At 35.6% G+C, this 17,896-nt stretch overlaps 1 protein-coding gene across 11 annotated transcripts in view; it reads left to right on the top strand.

Annotated features, from left to right (window-relative positions):
- KIAA0825 (KIAA0825 ortholog) overlaps positions 1–17,896 on the top strand; it is a 252,235-nt gene that overhangs the window by 39,786 nt on the left and 194,553 nt on the right. For 10 of the 11 annotated variants that reach the window (XM_072860780.1, XM_072860782.1, XM_072860772.1 and 7 more), the window contains 2 exons: positions 6,640–6,808; positions 11,907–12,576. In XM_072860780.1, the coding sequence (XP_072716881.1) occupies positions 6,640–6,808; positions 11,907–12,576 (839 nt within the window). Of the gene's footprint in view, positions 1–6,639; positions 6,809–11,906; positions 12,577–17,896 lie in introns of those variants that run through there. The other variant, XM_072860783.1, reaches the window with a different exon arrangement.

The following is a 17,896-nucleotide window of genomic DNA, read 5'->3' as shown; positions in this document are numbered from 1 at the left end:
TAAATTAGAGATATGAAGTAGCTTGCAAAGTCCTTGAAGCAGGGCCCACATTTTTGTTTTACATCTTAAGGTCCAAGATTACAATAGGAAGAATTTGAAGAAGTGAATTTTTTCAAGGCTTTTAGCTTTATAATAAGCCTGTAACTTTCAGACTCATATTTTAAAGAATTGCTGGTTTTAAAAACAAATGTCAAGACATATTTGTCTTAACAGCATTTTTCTAAAGAGGTAAAATTTTTGTAGTCAGTCTTTCCGTCAGTTTGGTGTTGCTGCTTACAAAATAATGTTTAACTTCCTTCTTATTGGTCTTATTTTATTTTGAATAGAACTTAGATCCAAAATACGAATAAGATAATAATATAGTCAAACTATTAAAAAAAGTTAACATACACACAAATATGAGATGATAACAAAACCTATATTATTAGCAGTAGGAGCTTTACTTTGTAGCTTTCTCCTCTGCTGTTGAGGTCACCATTGTAAAGAACATAAAATATAAAAAGGAATTTCATCTTTTTATGCAGTTGGGTAAGAAAATGGACATGCCAGAAAGAATAAGCTGATGGTCAGGTAGACTAGAATGGAACAGAATAAACATGATAGGCCTGGAACTATAATAATCTAATTTTTTTCAGAATTTTAGAAATCCTAAGAGTTACATTGTGCCATGAATGTTGCTGTAGGTTATCATAAGCATTGCAGAAACATGCAAGATGATAAATAGCCATTTTTGGTAAAACCTCTTGTTTCTGTTCAAGATAAAGTTATCAAAATATTCTTTGCATGAATCGTTATGTTTTTTTTCAGTTAGATTGTATCTAGCTGCTTAAAAGTTACTAGAAAATAAGTTATTTATATTTATAGTTAAATTGCTGTTTATGAACACACAGTAGTGCTGAGGCATCAGCAATGACCTCATAAAACTGTCTGTAGATCATGGGAAATTTTCTTAATATTTCCTTTTTGGCAGGTCAGCTTTCATGAAATAGAACAAAATGTTTGTTTCCACATGGGAGAAAGTGTAACAAGGAAAATGCCTGTAGGAATTATACTGGTAAAAGTCTTTCTCAAAGATTTCTTGCTACTCGAAGTGTACAGCAGGTCCTCTGACACACAGGTTTCCAAATGATATGACTGGTTTTGTATAAAATGCCCTGTATCTTTAGCAGTCAAGCTTTTTAATTAATATACATGATAATAACAAAGTAGTATTATGTTAGTGCTTCTATCTTCAAAAAACAGTGGAAACAATGTTTTCATTACTTTTAAAACAAACTGTCTATTGTTAATAAAGGACATGTAAACTCTGATTGTAAAAGCAGATCTCCATGAATATGAGGATCTTAAGCATAAGTAACATGAGTTTTAAAGATAATTTCACTTTATAGCTTAGCAGTTTAATTTAACCATTCTCATTGTCATTTTATGGCTGTTCCATATGCTATATGAAATAAATTGAAACAGTACTTGTTAGAAATTGAAAGGAGTTAGAAGATCATCCTTCAACTTACTCATAGTAATCTTAGGCAATGGAAAATGATATATGGAGACAGCAACCCTCATTTTGATACTGCGCTTTTCAAAATAATGTTGTATCAGTATGACAGTGCTTACACTATCAGTTCCATTATAGTACTTGGTTTGTAACTGTTTGTCCATTGATGCAGCCACTTAAAAAGCAGTCTCTCCACATGATGAGGTTATTCCTAAAAACTGTCATTAACTTAATAAATAAGAGCACCTAGGAGTTCTCAAATTGAGACTGACTCTCTACAGGAATACTTACCAAATGGTATTGACATGCTACTCCAGAAAAACACTCCAGTGTGGACACAGATAACATAACAGAACTTTGCTTACTGTGTAAAAAAAACCAAACCAACAAACAAAAAAACCCCCAAAACCCAGACAAACGAAACAAAAAAACCCAACGAAACAAAAAAACCAACCAAAAATACTCCCCCAAACCTCACCTGTGAAAAGGAGAAGCTGTTTCAGTGAAATCATTTTCACTGGCATAATGGTATAGCAGGAGTACTAACTGCAAGCATTGATGTGCCCACTAAGGCTCACTCTCTGTGTGGGACTAAAGATTTCTTTTTTGAAAAATCAGTCAATTTTACAAAAATCCATATGTGTATAACTATCAGATTTCTTTGCTACAGGGAAAGGTTAATTTTTTCTTTGAGCTTTTATATTCCACTCCCTGTTTAGTAGTTTGGTGACTATTTTTTTCTGTTTATGTCTGAACAGTTCCACAGGTTCAAAGAAAAGTGGAAAATCTGTGGAAGAAAAATTAATTGAGGGCTGTTAAATATGAGGACACTATCTGATTTAAGTCCTTGTGTCACAAACTGCTAGAAACGATGAAAATATTCTGAGAAATAGTAATTTTTTTTTCTTGTTTTTTTTTTAAATTCTTCTTTGGCATCTCCTAATGACCACTGTCAGAGACATGGAGACCTTCCATCTGACCAGGAACAGCTATTTTAATGTAGTACCAGTAGGCTAATTTCCAACAGAAGAATTAAGCACCTTCTGGTTAGGTTCAGCAATGTCTCAACATTGGTACCTGAGCACCTAAATCACGAATTGTATGCCTCACTTTATCATTAAGGTTTAGAGTTTCAGAGGATGTTTCAGAAAACATATATATGGAGCACAGAACTGGTTAACAATAGTAAATAGGGAAAAAGCATTAAATACTGAATTATGTCTGATTTCCCTGTTGTACTCCAGATCTTGTATTCCTGATTTAGATACGGTTGCACACAGACATGGTTGTATTTTTCCATTGGCTGCACATGATTTTAAGACAATTTACTCTCCCATCGTACATGTGTAGTGTAAGTTGACATCATCTGGGTTGATGCTTCAATTTGTTCAAAAAAAGGAGCTTATTTACTGCACTGAACTTACTAAAATATATTTGCAGTTAAACTTTAATGAAAAAAGTTTTGGGGGACAAAAAGAATTTAGCACTTCATATGGCTTTTTGTAATTGCACTTTTAAGAATACAATTCATTAAATACATTAAGCACATTTTTCACATCAAAATTTTACATTTTGTTTACAGTTTTTAAAACTTTAGCAAATTTCCTTTCTAAAAAAGGAAATCAAAGTCTCATTCTCCCTACACTGATGTGAAATCATAGTTTTAAATACTAGCCTACATAGTAAGAATAATTTTAATCCTATTTTTCAGAAGTCTTTTATTGAAAATGATTGCTTTCTAAACTCAGATAATACACACTAATTTATTTTTTCCAGTGGTAAGCAAATTCCTATATATTTCATTTAATGATGTAGTTCATGTAAAGGAATAAGTATCTATAATTAAGCGTGTTCATGTAATACTAAGTGTTGACAAAAATCTTAAATAGCAGTGTTTTTGAGACCATGTTTACCTACAGTATGCTGTAAATAAACAGGATGAAAATATTTTTATTCAGTGAAAAACAGTTTTAGTCCTAATTCAATGTTTACTTTATTGGAATAAAAGGATTATATAAAATGAAGAGACTTATCATGACTTGTACCTACAGGGAGGGCCACTGAAATTTATCCACCTAATCCCCTTATCAGTGTTGGGACAAATTACCAAAATATCTGGTCTTGAGAAGGCTGTAGCCTATTCATAGCTTGTAGTTTATTGGCTTGCACACAGATTCCTATGTCAAAGATAAGTGTAAAAACTGGTTCCTAATTGAAGCAGATTGGCACAGACAGACAAACAGTGGTCCCTTTTACAATGCACAATGCTGTAATCGTTGGGTATGATTGAATGAGGCACATCAGCACACCACAATAAAAGCCTTTGATAGTGTCCCAGGCGTCAAGGTGTATGAACAAGGCATTTAGTTTCATAGTCCTGAGAACAGGTTTCACAAGTTAAAAAGATACATGCCAATCTTTTGTCAAGTTTAGAACTGGTATTAATGGTTGGGCTATCCCTTCAGGAACCTGAGTGGGCCACAGGCAGAGCGTGATTGTTTTTCATGGAGGTCCTTTGTGCTCATGATAAGCTCTTTTGATGATGGGAAGATACTTGTTTCAGTGCACTTCATTTTGAACTCAGTCATGCTCAGGAAAGTGTTAAGACTTTTGCGCTAATTTCATAGAAGTGTTTTATGGACCACCCATGTATTCCTAAGTTTTAAAAGTTTTTATATATTTTAGGATTAGTTGTAGTTACTGAATTTGACTTCTGAAGATAATGCAGCTGTAAAATGTGTTGACTTCATTTTGATAGAGTAGATACACTTTGAATGGTTTACCTCATGTCTTTTAAGCATAAACCAAATATACCCATAATTCTTGATTAATACAATTAAATATGGGAAAATAAGCTGTTCAAAATGACCTACTTATTTTCATGCAATTTTTTTTAGAAGTTGTATAGTCATAGTTTTGGAAACAATTTATGTATTTTTTTTTCTGACATTCAAAATGCTACACTTCTGCACTTACATTCTTATGATCATCCTTGCATTCTATAATTGTAGTTGATGCAGTTTTCATATTCAGCTTGTTATTATTTAGTACTGTATTTTAAAGAAACAACAGGCACAAAGGGAAACCTATCATAGATGATCACTCTTGTTGGAATTCTCAGAAGAAATATACTTCTCTCTATTGCACTTGTTGTAGGTAACTTAAAATAAAAGGAAAACACAGACTACTGTTTATCTCTGAATTTAATTTAGTGTCATCATTTGCTTATTTTTTTCCACTGTTTTTTTAAAATGTCAATTCAAACTAACAGACTTAGTTCCCAAAGGTATGGATGACACTGATTTACTTTATTGCTGTTGATCAGATTGAGACAGCTAGTAGGAATTTAGGGTACATTACATAACATCTGTAAAAGAATAAAATGCAAATCATTCAATAAAGGAGAAAATCCAGTAGAAAATCAAATAAATACTTCTTCCACATCCTGAAAACAGTACTGCAGGCAGAATTAGATGACAAAGTATAGTCAGTGGGTGATATGCAGAGTGGCCTTTCATCACTGATTTCTTGTTACAAATTGATATGGGTTAGTAGTGTTTAAGACTTTTTTTTTTAAATTTCATATTCAAAGCAGATTATATTTTTAATAAAAATATTTTCCTCCAAAAAGATGACATTTAATGGAAAATAAATCTTTCCACACAGAAGGTATGCAGAAAAAAATTTAAAACTTTATTCAAGGTCACTAATGTAAATAAAAGAAGTTTTCCTTTTTTTTTTTTTTTTTAACTAGAGGTCTTTAATTTGGTATTTTCGTCACTGGTTGTAATACTTAAAGATTTGATTTGTTTTCCAGTTTCTTTGCCTCCCCCTCCTTTTCTCCTCTTCCTATCCTCTTTTCTAATCTTCTTCTCTGGTCTTCTTTTGCCAAAACTAGTCAAGTTTGAAAATGTTAGAGAGCAGTTGAACAGCCATACTTCATCTCTATAAAATAGAGAGGCGAGTGGCAGTATAATAGGCAAGTTTGGTTGGTTGGTGTCATGAAAATAGAAGGTAATATGATCAAAAGTATCTGACATTGAAATACCTGTAAAGAGCTGAGTCTCATCTAATCCCGTAACTCTACAGAGATAGAAATAACTCAATTTTAATTTGTGTTAAGCCTTGCATTCCTTATCAGCTGTAAGAACATAAATGGAGTAACTAATATACTCCAAAATTAAATTGAAATGGTAGTGAGAATCACTTTGTACTTCAGTAAACCAAAACTGGCATCAGTCTTATTGTTGCCTAGATCTAGTAAATACTGTTCTTCTAACTGAAACTATATAAAATATTAAGCATTGCTTTTAAAAAAAGTAGTTCTGAAATACTGAAAACGTGTTTTTATAGGAAAAGATACAGAGTTAGGTTTTTTAATGGGTTTTTCTTTTTTTTGTTTTCATGTAAGTGTCCACACAAATAGAAATAAAGTAATTTTGGATTTTCAGTTGTTCTTGTGATTTTTGCAGCTGAAATCCCTGTAATAACCATACCAGCTACATCTGATTTCGTAAACAGGATTATGATTCTAGATGAATGTTAAGGAGTGGATCAGCCCCTTGAAAACAAACTGTTTTCTTTGAAATATTCTAATGACAAAAACAAGAAAGAAAAGATCTGCTTTCTCAGCACAACTGACTCTAAAATTCTTTCAGCATTTTCTGTGATGTCAATGGGTCTGTAAGAAGTCATTAATACATGTTATGTATTATAAAACAACTGCTGATTGCTAAAAGAGCAAAAGGACACATTCACCTTTGGATATGGTAGTTGATTCAGTTTATATTCTCTGCCTTAGCTAATTAAGCACCGAGAACCATATCTTAGGTTGGATAATGTCTTATTCGCTACTTTATTAAAAAGTACAAGATTATTTGAGAAGTGAGGCACTGCTTACAATTACTGAGGATGGTATAATCTGGCCTGAAGGAAATTTATTTTAGCTCTAGCTAGACTGTATTTAAATGTTAATCCTGCAAATTCAGGCCTTATTTTGTGAGAGTAATTTCATCTATGAGGAAGAAAGACTAGTGTTACATTAATTTGAAGTAGTTTTTCCTTTTAAAATATGGAATATATGAAATGCTTTTATCTCCCAAGTCATGAAAAAAATCCTGTCATTTTTGGTTTTGTTTTTTTAGCATAGAACAGTGTCTTAAAGACCTGCAATCAGAAGTAAATGAAATATGTACCGATGAAATACTACAAAGCACAACCGACTGCCTTCAGTGGCTAAACAACTGCAATTTTAGTTCTCTCAGACCTTCTTCTACACACCACGGAGAGCTGATGGAGTTCCTTAGGACCCTGGTAAAAATTGTTTACTAATGAGTTTAATGTTTGGGAAAGGTGGTTATATGATTGGGAGGGTGTGTTGAGGTTAATTAGTTTTCTCATTTCAATCTTCACTGTGGTGAGGATAGTTCAGAAATTTTATTATAAAGCTTAGTACTGTTTTTATGTCCACAGCAGGGAGTTATGTTTCCTTTTGATCATGCCTTAGGCAAACTTGGGACAAAATCTTTTCACGATACTACCATGTGTTTCAGCACTGCTAGGACTGTTTTATAAACACATGTTGGTAAAAACATCTGAAGTTACTGTCTACACTGAGGCTGTGACTGTTACTGCTTGTTCTTCACTTGTATCAGGATGAATTTAATACAGATTATTGTCCTTTATGCATTATTTAAGCATTAACTTCCTATCCACTTTTTCTAATTAGAAATGTGGGAGCTACATCCATTGTCCTAGCAAGTTGTACAAGTAGACGTAACCAGAAATCAAATTTCACTTCAACGAAAAAATCCGTCATTTTAGAAGGCGTTGTTATCCAAAATTTTTATTAAAGTTAACCTTAGAATATATGTGTGGAAATGGAAGTCTGGAAAATTGAATTGGCTAGATAAGTGAAGGATGATACCTCAGTAAATGACAGCCTGCAAGTTTATATATAAACTATGTATATGTGTGTCTATATGATGTACATATGTATGACTGTCAAAAAAAATCAACAGTGTCCAGTGGATTGTTCTTTGTCACTTCCATGTCATGGTTTAGTTGTAGGAAATTAACACCTTTAGGTTAAGATTGGCTGTATTGTCGGAGGAAAACTGCTGTGGAGAAGTGGAGTATTTTCTCCTTTGGGACTATGTCCTGGCTAGAGCTCAAGCTTCATCAAATCGCCTCTCAGTTTTTTAACTCTTAAAACTGGTTGTTGATCTTTCAGTCACCCTTGAAGCCACTGGATATTAAGCTTTGCCAAATGAGGCAGTAGTCTCTAGAAACACCAGGTCTTTAATGTTCATGTGGTGAAGAAGTGATTTTGTCCCCTTCTAACACAGGTGATCAGTATGAATGTTGCTGTTAATAATCACCCCACTCAAGGGTGTCAGAGGCTGCTACATGTCATACTTGATCTAGACAAAATGAGAGAATCCCAGAAAATGCTGACTTACAAAGTCTTTTGTTATTCCTCTTAGTCCAATTAGATCCTTACTTAAACCCCCTCAGAAGAGGGCATGTCAATGATGACTTACTTGTGTCCATTCCCTGCTGTCTTCCTTCTCCAAGGTCTAGTCAAGCCATATACCTGAACACCAGGTGGCGGCATTTGTTTGGGAAACACCAAAATGTCCCATATCTGGAATACTTCGGGTATATTTTATACAAAATGTGCTTTCTAGCTCTTCAGATTCCCAGGAGCTTCCTGACTACATGACAGTCTGCCTGTGGGCTGTAGAGTCCGATTAAGCCTTGAGAATGGCTCTGTGGCAGGCTGCTAAACAGACAGCAAAGTCTGAGAAGCCTTAAAGTCTCAATTCTGCACAGCTTATCAGGAAGATATCTGTGGAGCTCAGGAACTTGGACATCACTGTTTCCAGGCTCATGGCTTCTTACATAATCCAGCCTGTTGTGTAGATGAGACTATAGATGAAAAGTGTATATGTATTAGCACAGATGATCCATCTGTAAGAAGTTATACTTGTAGCAGATAATCTTTAGCTCCATAAACAGACCTGCAGTAAACTATTTTCAATAATACTCAGCATTAATGAGATTATTACAATCTGACCTTTCTTAAATGTGTATCTCCGTCCATTGAACTAATTACTCAGTTGACTTAATTTCTCACTTGCAAGCTTTTCATTAAGCATCATATAATACATCTTCAATAATAGTAACCTTCCTTCTATTTCAGGACAATATCCCTATTCATTGTTATCCTTTATTATGTGTGTTTATTTTGTTAGGGATTTTATTTATCTTTTAAGCTTCTGGAACAATTAAAAAAATAGTGCAAAGTTCTGTATGTGCTTTGGCTGAGGTGCTGCATTTAGGTTTATTGTTAGCATGGTATTCTCATGCATTTGTGAACTCTCATGGAAATACTGAGAGGTTCTTCATGAAGCCTGAAGGTCTTAATGATGTCAAATTTTGTCATTCTGTGTACTGTTTTGTAATTCTAAATATTTAAAAGCTGAATATGTACATGAACACATCTTCATTAAATTCTGTTCCTGCTAAACTACTGACAAAATCTTTTAACAAAATCTTCATCTGACTGGATTTGTTTATTGATATGATAGGTAGTAGTCTATAGTAGGTAGTAGTCCAGTTGGTAAACCGCAAATATATTATTGTCACTAACTTTCTGTGCTCATAAGAGAACTTTTCATGCTTCTCTAAAACCTTTGGATACTAATTTAGATCTTTTTCTCTTGAATAGTTTTGCCATCATCTTTTGAAGTATTTTTACAGGTTAATTTTTAAATAGAAAAGCCTATGTCAATACAGGCAATGTTCAAAGAGACTTGATGACACTGTTTTCAGAGCTTCAAAGTTCACTTCAGGGGCTCTTTTTCTGAGTAACACTAAGTCTAAGATGGCATCTCCAAGCTCCCTATTTTTAATGCTTTAGTTCAAGTTGCAAAGGGCTTGAAACAATACTTAAGATTCTTATTGGCTTTCATGAATAAAAATGTTTCTGCTTAACCTTAAAAAACAGAAGTAGGGGTTTGCTTGGAAGACGTTTTGGATTCATCATCCAAAGGCATCAGTTACAGACATTGTTTTGACAGCTTCTCTTGTTTTGTTCATCTCAGAATATAGTATTTGAGCATGATCCATAAAAAAATTTAACCTTTGAACTCCAGAAGTCTACCTGCGGAGGCTTGACTCTTCAACACAGTGGTTAATGATTAGGGTTTCAGTTCACACACTGAGATACATTTTTTTCTCTTTGGGGCCACAAAACTTTTATAGAATACTTCAGTAGATAATAAAGAAAATCAAATCAGCCTTATGTATACGCATATTGATATGTATGATTTAAGATTCTAACTAGTTATACTTATTTCTATCACATGCTTTTATAGGATGATATTTGACTGATAATTTCCTTTATTATTCTGTCTTCCACATGTGTTTCCTGCTTGTAAGAAAAAAATTCATAGGAAGCATTCTAAAATAAAGATGTAAAATGGAAGAAAAATAGCTAGTCTGTTACTTTTAAGACTTTTCTTTATGGGAGGCAATCATGCTCTCTGTCCTTTGTTCAGAATTAGCTACTGTAGTGCAAGTCTTTTATTTTTTATTTTCATCATGGAGCACTCCAGAGTAGAGGACAATAGGAAGGTTAAACTCTTGTTGTCTCCCATAAGAGTGCAACAGTTTTGAGTCATCCAGAACAGAGAGTAGGAGTTCTGATACTGAAAATTTTTGTGACTCAAAAGCATGAGGGGGAAAAAAAAAAACCCACTGAAGTTTTTGTTCTAAATCTTGTCTTTTTTATATTTTTATAAATTATCTATTGATAAAAGCTTGCTACAGGAGAAAAATTGAACATTTTGTATTTGGACATTATATTTACGCAATACCATACTCTAATTTGATTTATTTCTCTCTCTTTCAAAATGGGAAAAGAAATAAAACTAATCATTTCCTCAAATACTGTAGGTTAAATAAATAAATAGTTCTGAAGGTGAAAGGTTGCTGACAGTTTCTTTACCACCCTAGCTATGCTAGGATGGAGTATAGCTGGGAGACCCAGATAAAGGACATGAATGGAAAGAACTACTCTTAGGCGCTTTGCCACAATGCTTTTCTGTGTTGGAGAGAAGCAGTAGGAGGTGGGGGAGCAAGTGAGACGGCTTCTAGATCCTGATTCACCTCAGGCTTGCCTGCTTGGTTCCTGAAACCTAGAAAATCAAGAGTACCACCAATTTCAGTCAGTTTTCTTGTGACTGTGATGGAGAAATCTGTAGTCAGCTCTAGTGCAGCTAGAGGATTGAGAGCAGGTCTGTGGCCAAAGCCAACCTGCAGGAGGAAAAATGTTGAGGATATGTGAAATGGGTTTATAACAGGTAAGCTTTTTTCTCTGAGAAAGGAAGGAGATTTTGGTGTCCAGTGACCATGGGACTTTGGGGTTGTCTTCTACTCATATATTGGACATGCATTGTTCATGCCAATGATTCGTCTCATACATGCTAAGGAAAGCTGCAGAGTGCTGTTTAAATTTGTGTCATTCTGGGCCAAGTAGAAAGCTGTGACAAGAGGACCTGCTATTTGCTGCATGGCCTCTTGAACTTGAAGCAGCTCTAAGGCCAGCAATCCCGACCCTGGACCAAGAGGGAGCTCTTCAGGCTCAGACGAAGTAGGAACAGCGCATGCATCCGTGTGGTTTCACCTGCTTTGCTGACTGGCTTCCTTCTTCTTCTCCAACCCATATAGCTGAGATGTATTTAGAGGTCGCTATATTGTTAATGAGTCAGTCTGCATTTTGGTTTGACAGGATGATACGTTCTTATTCTTCTGCCTTCTGTGATCTAAGCCTGTTCAATTCTTAACAAGTTTTCAATTTTAGTTCTTTAAGGGGGTCCTGGGAAGATTATTTTATCCTTCAAATGGCCTTTTTGATGGTTGCCTGCTGAGCCAGAACATAGGAAGCAACAATGTTTCATTTTATAAATTCCTGTCTTGGTTTTATGAGCAAAACCTGTCATTATCTGTGTAAATCTTGAGTAATTTTTAATACCATTTTCTTTCAAAGATGTCTGTGTGGACCACAACAAACTGGCTGCCAAGGCTTACCTAATGAGCTTTCCAAAGCTTTCCTTTGAATTGTGGGCTAGAATTGATTGAGAAAAGAGGTTAAGGGTATAAGAAAGGTGGGAAGAGGAATGTGAGTTATTGGAGCAGGTAGTCACGGAGACAGATTGGTGCATAAATCCATGGGAAAACATGCTTTGTTATGTCTGTTGTTTATATAGCAATTTGTTTGAGTCTCTCATTTGTTGGTAAGATAATTAGCATTGGCAACAATTGGTACTCAAGCATGAAGCTGCTTGTTTTATGAACCAGAATTAACAAAACATTTCTAAAATACTGTCTGATTTACCTTTGTTAGCAAAGCTTGCTGAAGAATGAGCAAAATAAAGAAGAAATGATACTTCACTTCCTTCTGGATCTCTCTAGTCAGTGTGGTGTCTCATTTCCCTGTACTCCAAGTGGGACGTCTTTTGAATTAACATCTTCCGTTCATGCCATTGAGGATGATTCAGCTATGGATGTGAAATCTCTCTGGGATGATGTGAGATTGCATCTTCGACGATTTTTGGTAAATAGACTGCAAAGTCAGGAAGAAACAAATACTAATGCTTTACAACAACAAATGGAGTTTAAAACTCAGTGCATACAGCAACTTTTGTTTCTTTATCCTGAATCAGAAGTCTTAACGAAGTATCAAAATATGCAGAATAAACTGGTTAGCGATCTTCTACAGAACTGTGTTTTGTCTAGTTGTGGTGAAACAAATTTTGATAAGGTGGTTCATGGTTACCAAAGTTCCGTACCCACACTGTGCACAATGATAAAAGAGGATTTGTATATACTAAGTGGAGCTATTGATCCTTCTTCATCACTGAAGTTTATTAATGAAACTTATCTGGATACCATCACTGAAGAAATTACAGTTGTTCTTGAAAGACTTTGTGAGCTGCAGTTCAAAGAAAATGCTCTACATATAGTTAAGGCAAACAAGATTTCAAAGAAGCATAGAGGAACAGTTCATGCCATGGGTTAGTAGCTTTATTTTATGTTCATTGTAGTTAGATATTATTTTAATTATACTACTTTTTTTTCAATATACTTGATTATCTCCTATGAAGGGAGAGGCCTGAGATTATTAATTACAGCTTTATGTTTTAACCACGTTACTGCAGTTGAATTATAGACTGTGTCAGAATTGTGATGAAAAAGGTTTTAAAGTAAGGGAGAGTATCTTATGCTTATGTATATAGAAACCCCATTATAATTCACTGAATAACATTGTCATGTCATAGTCATTTTTTTCAGTCTCACTTACTCCAACTGCTGAAATATATAGTAGAATAAGAACTATTTAATCTAGATTTTAAAAAACGCAAACTCTTCAATCTTCTACCCCCATTTTTTTCAAATTGTCAGAAGTTTAAAGGAGATTATAGGAAAGTCTGTACAATAATGTGATAATGAAATAGACACAGATTCATACATCAGAGCTGACCCAAAAGATTACTATGCAGATTCTAATTCTAAAAAAAAAATCATTTACATTTTCTAGTCTTGTGGAAGTACGGTAGGGTGGAGTTAATGCTACCTGGTCATTTCTTCTTGTTCTAAGGAATTTAAGGCAGGAAAGGAATCTGTTATTGATGTGGTGTTTTCTGTACTTTCTTTTTACAGTTGATGAGTCTGACATGCTAATTTCCAAAGGGAGGAATCAGAGCTTTAGAAAAAATCATAGAGAATGGAAACTTTCATAACATAATTGCATGATTGTATGTAATTGCTTTTTCAATGAAGAGTTTTGAGCACTCATCTGTGCAAGAGCTGTTTGTTTAAAACATAGCCTTCCATAAAGGTGAAGTAGTTTGCAGACAGAAAATACTAAAAGTTTAGAATAATGTGAAAAATATAGAAACAGAAGATAGATCTTTGGGTTGTACAACATACACAAAGGATGAGTGAGGTGATGATTTGCCAGGTCTATGCAGAAGATTATACTCTTGTGAGTTTTAAAGTCAAATATACATGTTAATGTAAGTCAACTAGAAATTCCACTAGAAGAAATGCAGAAATAATTTTTCATCAGGAGCTGAAATATGGAGGAATACGTGGAACTTATGAAAGATAAGGTAAGGGAAAAGGCATGCAGACAAATAATGTGAAAGGATGAGAAGTTCAATGTAAAGCTGATATATTAGTGGGATGGAGTGTTGGTGGGAAACAAGGAGAAGTAGTGTCACAGTAATGTTGAGTTATGAAATAAATGACAAGAAATGTGTCTTTGAGTTACATAGTGAGATGGGAGTCAGTGAAAGGATTCACTGACAAATGACTGGTAGGGAACTGGAAGTTTGTAACTTAATTTTTCTTTCAATCTCAAAACAGCTCACAAAGATGGGGGAGTTCAGTTATCTCCATTTTACATCTAAGACACAGAGAGTAAAGTGACCATAAGGGCGGCTTTCTAAAGAAAACACACATTAACTGCTTCTATATTACAAGAAGGAAGAGAACAGTCCTTCAGGCTATTAAGATAGTAATTCCTCTGCTTAAATTTTCTTTGCCACAAGATGTGTCTTTACATGTTTTTGTGCCAGCACATCTATCAGGACAGATTTCCAGTGCACGTTTCTATTGTATATTCAAAAGAACAGAGGAAGATGAAAATATAGAAAGTAAATCTTGGGACCTGCTTGCAACTTTTGAAACATTTGCTGCAATTAATTTAAAAAAAAAATCTCTGTATATCATAAATCCCACAGAAGATTTTTATTTTTATTCAAGATGCATTAAAGGTCATATTTGCAGGTGCAGCATCTGTCCCCTTAGCACCCATAAAATGTGTTTAGAAGTGGTGTTTGTTAATATAATTTAATCCTCAAAATTACTTTCTTCACAGTGGCTGTCATGCTCACGTCTTCATCTCTTCACTGTAGTGCTGGTTTTGTCTGGGATAGAGTTGGTTTTCTTTATAGCAGCTTGTGTGGGGCTATCTTTTAGATTTGTGCTGGAAACAGCATTGATAACCCAGGGCTGTTGCCGTTCCTGCTGAGCAGTGCTGACACACAGTCAAGGCCTGTTCTGCTCCTCACCCACCCCACCAGCGAGGGGGCTGGGGGGGCACAAGGAGTTGGGAGGGGGCACGGCTGGGACAGCTGACCCCAGCTGCCCAAAGGGCTATTCCATACCATATGGCGTCATGCTCAGCATAGAAAGCTGGGGAAGAAGAAGGAAGGTGGGGACGTTCGGAGTGATGGCGTTTGTCTTCCCGAGTCACCTTTAGGTGTGATGGAGCCCTGCTTTCCTGGAGATGGCTGAACACCTGCCTGCCCATGGGAAGCAGCGAAGGAATTTTGTATCAGCAATAGTGTGGCCAGCAGGAGCAGGGCAGTGATCGTGCCCCTGTACTGGGCACTGGTGAGGCCGCACCTCGAATGCTGTGTTCAGTGTTGGGCCCCTCACTCCAAGAGAGACATGGAGGGGCTGGAGCGTGTCCAGAGAAGGGCAGCGAAGCTGGGGAAGGGTCTGGAGCACAAGGCTGATGGGGAGCGGCTGAGGGACCTGGGGTTGTTCAGCCTGGAGAAAAGGAGGCTGAGGGGAGACCTCATCGCTCTCTACAACTGCCTGAAAGGAGGGTGTAGCGAGGTGGGGTCGGTCTCTTCTCCCAGGTAACAAGTGATAGGATGAGAGGAAATGGCCTCAAGTTGCGCCAGGGGAGGTTTAGACTGGATATTAGGAAATTTTACTTCACTGAAAGGGTTGTCAAGCATTGGACCAGGCTGCCCAGGGAAGTGGTGGAGTCCCCATCCCTGGAGGTATTTAAAAGCTGTTGGGATGAGGTGCTTAGGGACATGGTGTAGTGGTGGACTTGGCAGTGTTAGGTTTACAGTTGGACTTGATGACCTTAAAGGTCTTTTCCAACCTATACGATGCTGTGATTCTGTGATTCTGTGAATTCCTTGCTTTGCTTTGCTTGCGTGCGCAGCCTTTGCTTTCCCTATTAAACTGCCTTTATCTCAGTCCACGAGTTTTCTCACTTTTACCCTTCCGATTCTCTCCCCCATCCCAGCGGGGGGGAGTGAGCGAGCGGCTGAGGGAGGGGGGCTTAGTTGCCGGCTGGGGTTAAACCATGACAACTGTATAGTACTTCATATTATTTTAGTTCAAGAGGTTGGTATGGGAGGCAAACACTGATTTGCCTGCAGTCTGTCTTACTAGTTTTCTGCAGAATCAGACTGTTCTAGATGATCTGTGGTTATAGACTGGAGGCAGCCATACAATAAAGCGACAACTGTGACGTCAGCAGGCTAGAGCAAAATGGAGGGTCAGGGTTGTGAAGTTACATAGGCTTTTTTTTTCCATTTTGTTGAGATGTCATAGCCTGTTATTTGGTATTATTAATCAACTCAAGCAGAATGTTTACTTGTTTCATTACCAAAACAACTACTATTGAATAGTTAATTTTATGTGAGCACATATGTGAAGAGTCTTTTCTGGAAAGAGATTTCTGTCTTCTAAGTGTTTGAATATACTACATTTGTACCACACTAAGTCAGGAAAAGGCACTTTTCCTTTGGAATTACTGTTCACAAGGCAGTTCACACTGAAATAACTATTCTGGAAAAAAAATCTACAGAATAACTATTTTGGGAAGTTTATAATGGTAGACAAGTTTTTAGTGTCAAGTGGCTTTTCCTGCTTGGAACTCTTATTAAATTCTGATACCTTTGCTGCCCTCCCACAATTGAGGGTGGAAGTCTGTATTTATATATAGTTTAAGTTAAAAGACAACTTTAATAGGTTGCCTTGACAGTGATACCCAGTTTGCTGAGTATCAAAAAAAGCATGCTAGAGTATGGAGGGAAGAGGAGAAAGGGAGGGAGATTTTTTTTCTTAGCTGAAAGACAGCTATACCAATGTGTTTCTTATTTTTTGATGCGTGTTGCTTCTGCCCTCTGGGAACCACCAAACCAGCACATTTCAGAACAGCGAAAGAATTTAATCTAGGGCATTCAATTGGGACTGTTATCCCAGAGGTGAAAAAAGGGTTTGTGTTTACTTAGTCCACCCTCAGGGAAATGTGGTTTTTGGTTTGTTGTTTGGTTTTTGGTTGGGTTTTTTTTTTCATAAGAACTGCTGTAATTGATCCTACTATATAGGAGAGGAAAAAATAACAGAAAATAATGAAACAATGCTAGAACCTCAGAAAACTTTATATAGATGGCCTATTTCTGTCAGGAAAATATAGGTAGTCTATAACAAGCTTTAACAGCGTTATAAATCTTTAAAAAATTTCATATATAACAATCTATTTGTGAAGTAAGGAATTAACATTTTTGTTTTCATGCTGTATTAGAACAGTTATTTGTCAAGTACTGTAATGAGATTGTATCCGTTTATCAGGATTGAAGATGAGCATGGTTTGAGAGAGAAGCTGGAAAAATAGTATGTGAAAAGAGGCAAATTCTTTGGAACTTGGCATCTTTGATTGTCAACTCTAGTGAAGGCAGGTGGTTTTATATTATAACTTGATCCTGTTCCCAGTTAAATCAGTGACTCTTATTACCTTTAATAGTGCAGGATTCAGCCATTATTATTTGGGCTACATTATTGTAATAGGTTTTTATCTAGCATGGGTCATAATTTCTCTGTGTACTCTGAGCACGTCATCGATGTTTCCAATCAGCTAAAATAATATCCAAGGAATGTTTCCCACCCCACCCCATCCCAAATATTTTTTGATGGAATTTTGTAAGGTGTTGTTTCAGCCTTTCTATCGTATTAATCATATGTGTCTTTCAAAAGTTTATTTAATGTTACAGGATTTAAAAAAATACTAAAAACGTTATGTATCTGTTAACATACTTAGCATGGAAAGAATCATGCAGACAGCTGGTTTTCAGCTTATCTCTTCTGATTTTTTGCTTTAATTTCCAATGTGATTTCTCAGAAATTATTTGCAGTAAGTCTATTAAATGTGGATTGTACTTCTACCTTTTGAACCTTTTTTGTGTTCCTTTGTTTATAAAAATGTTAAGCTAGTTTAATCGGGCATTACTAACCTATCTTAATCCTTCATCTCTTTTAGATGAAGAAACAGCTACTCTTATAAGTGATAAGACATCAGCCAAAGAAACTTAAAAACCATGAAATTATACACATTTTATGTATTAGTGTAAGGTTTTATTTGCTTTTATTTATGTATTTTTATATATATACACAGAGAGAGTGTAAATACATATGTAGACTAATTAGCCTATTTTTAAATTTCCTGTGGTTAAAACTAAACAGAGATTAGAGCTTTGAGTTTCATTTCTTGTGACATATTCAAATTCATTAGCTTAATATGTT

The sequence above is a fragment of the Ciconia boyciana genome, chromosome 4 (genome assembly GCF_034638445.1).
Source record: "Ciconia boyciana chromosome 4, ASM3463844v1, whole genome shotgun sequence".
NCBI classification, from domain to species: Eukaryota; Metazoa; Chordata; class Aves; order Ciconiiformes; family Ciconiidae; genus Ciconia; species Ciconia boyciana.
Note: the sequence above shows the minus strand (reverse complement) of the source record. Positions and strands in the feature narration are given on the sequence as shown.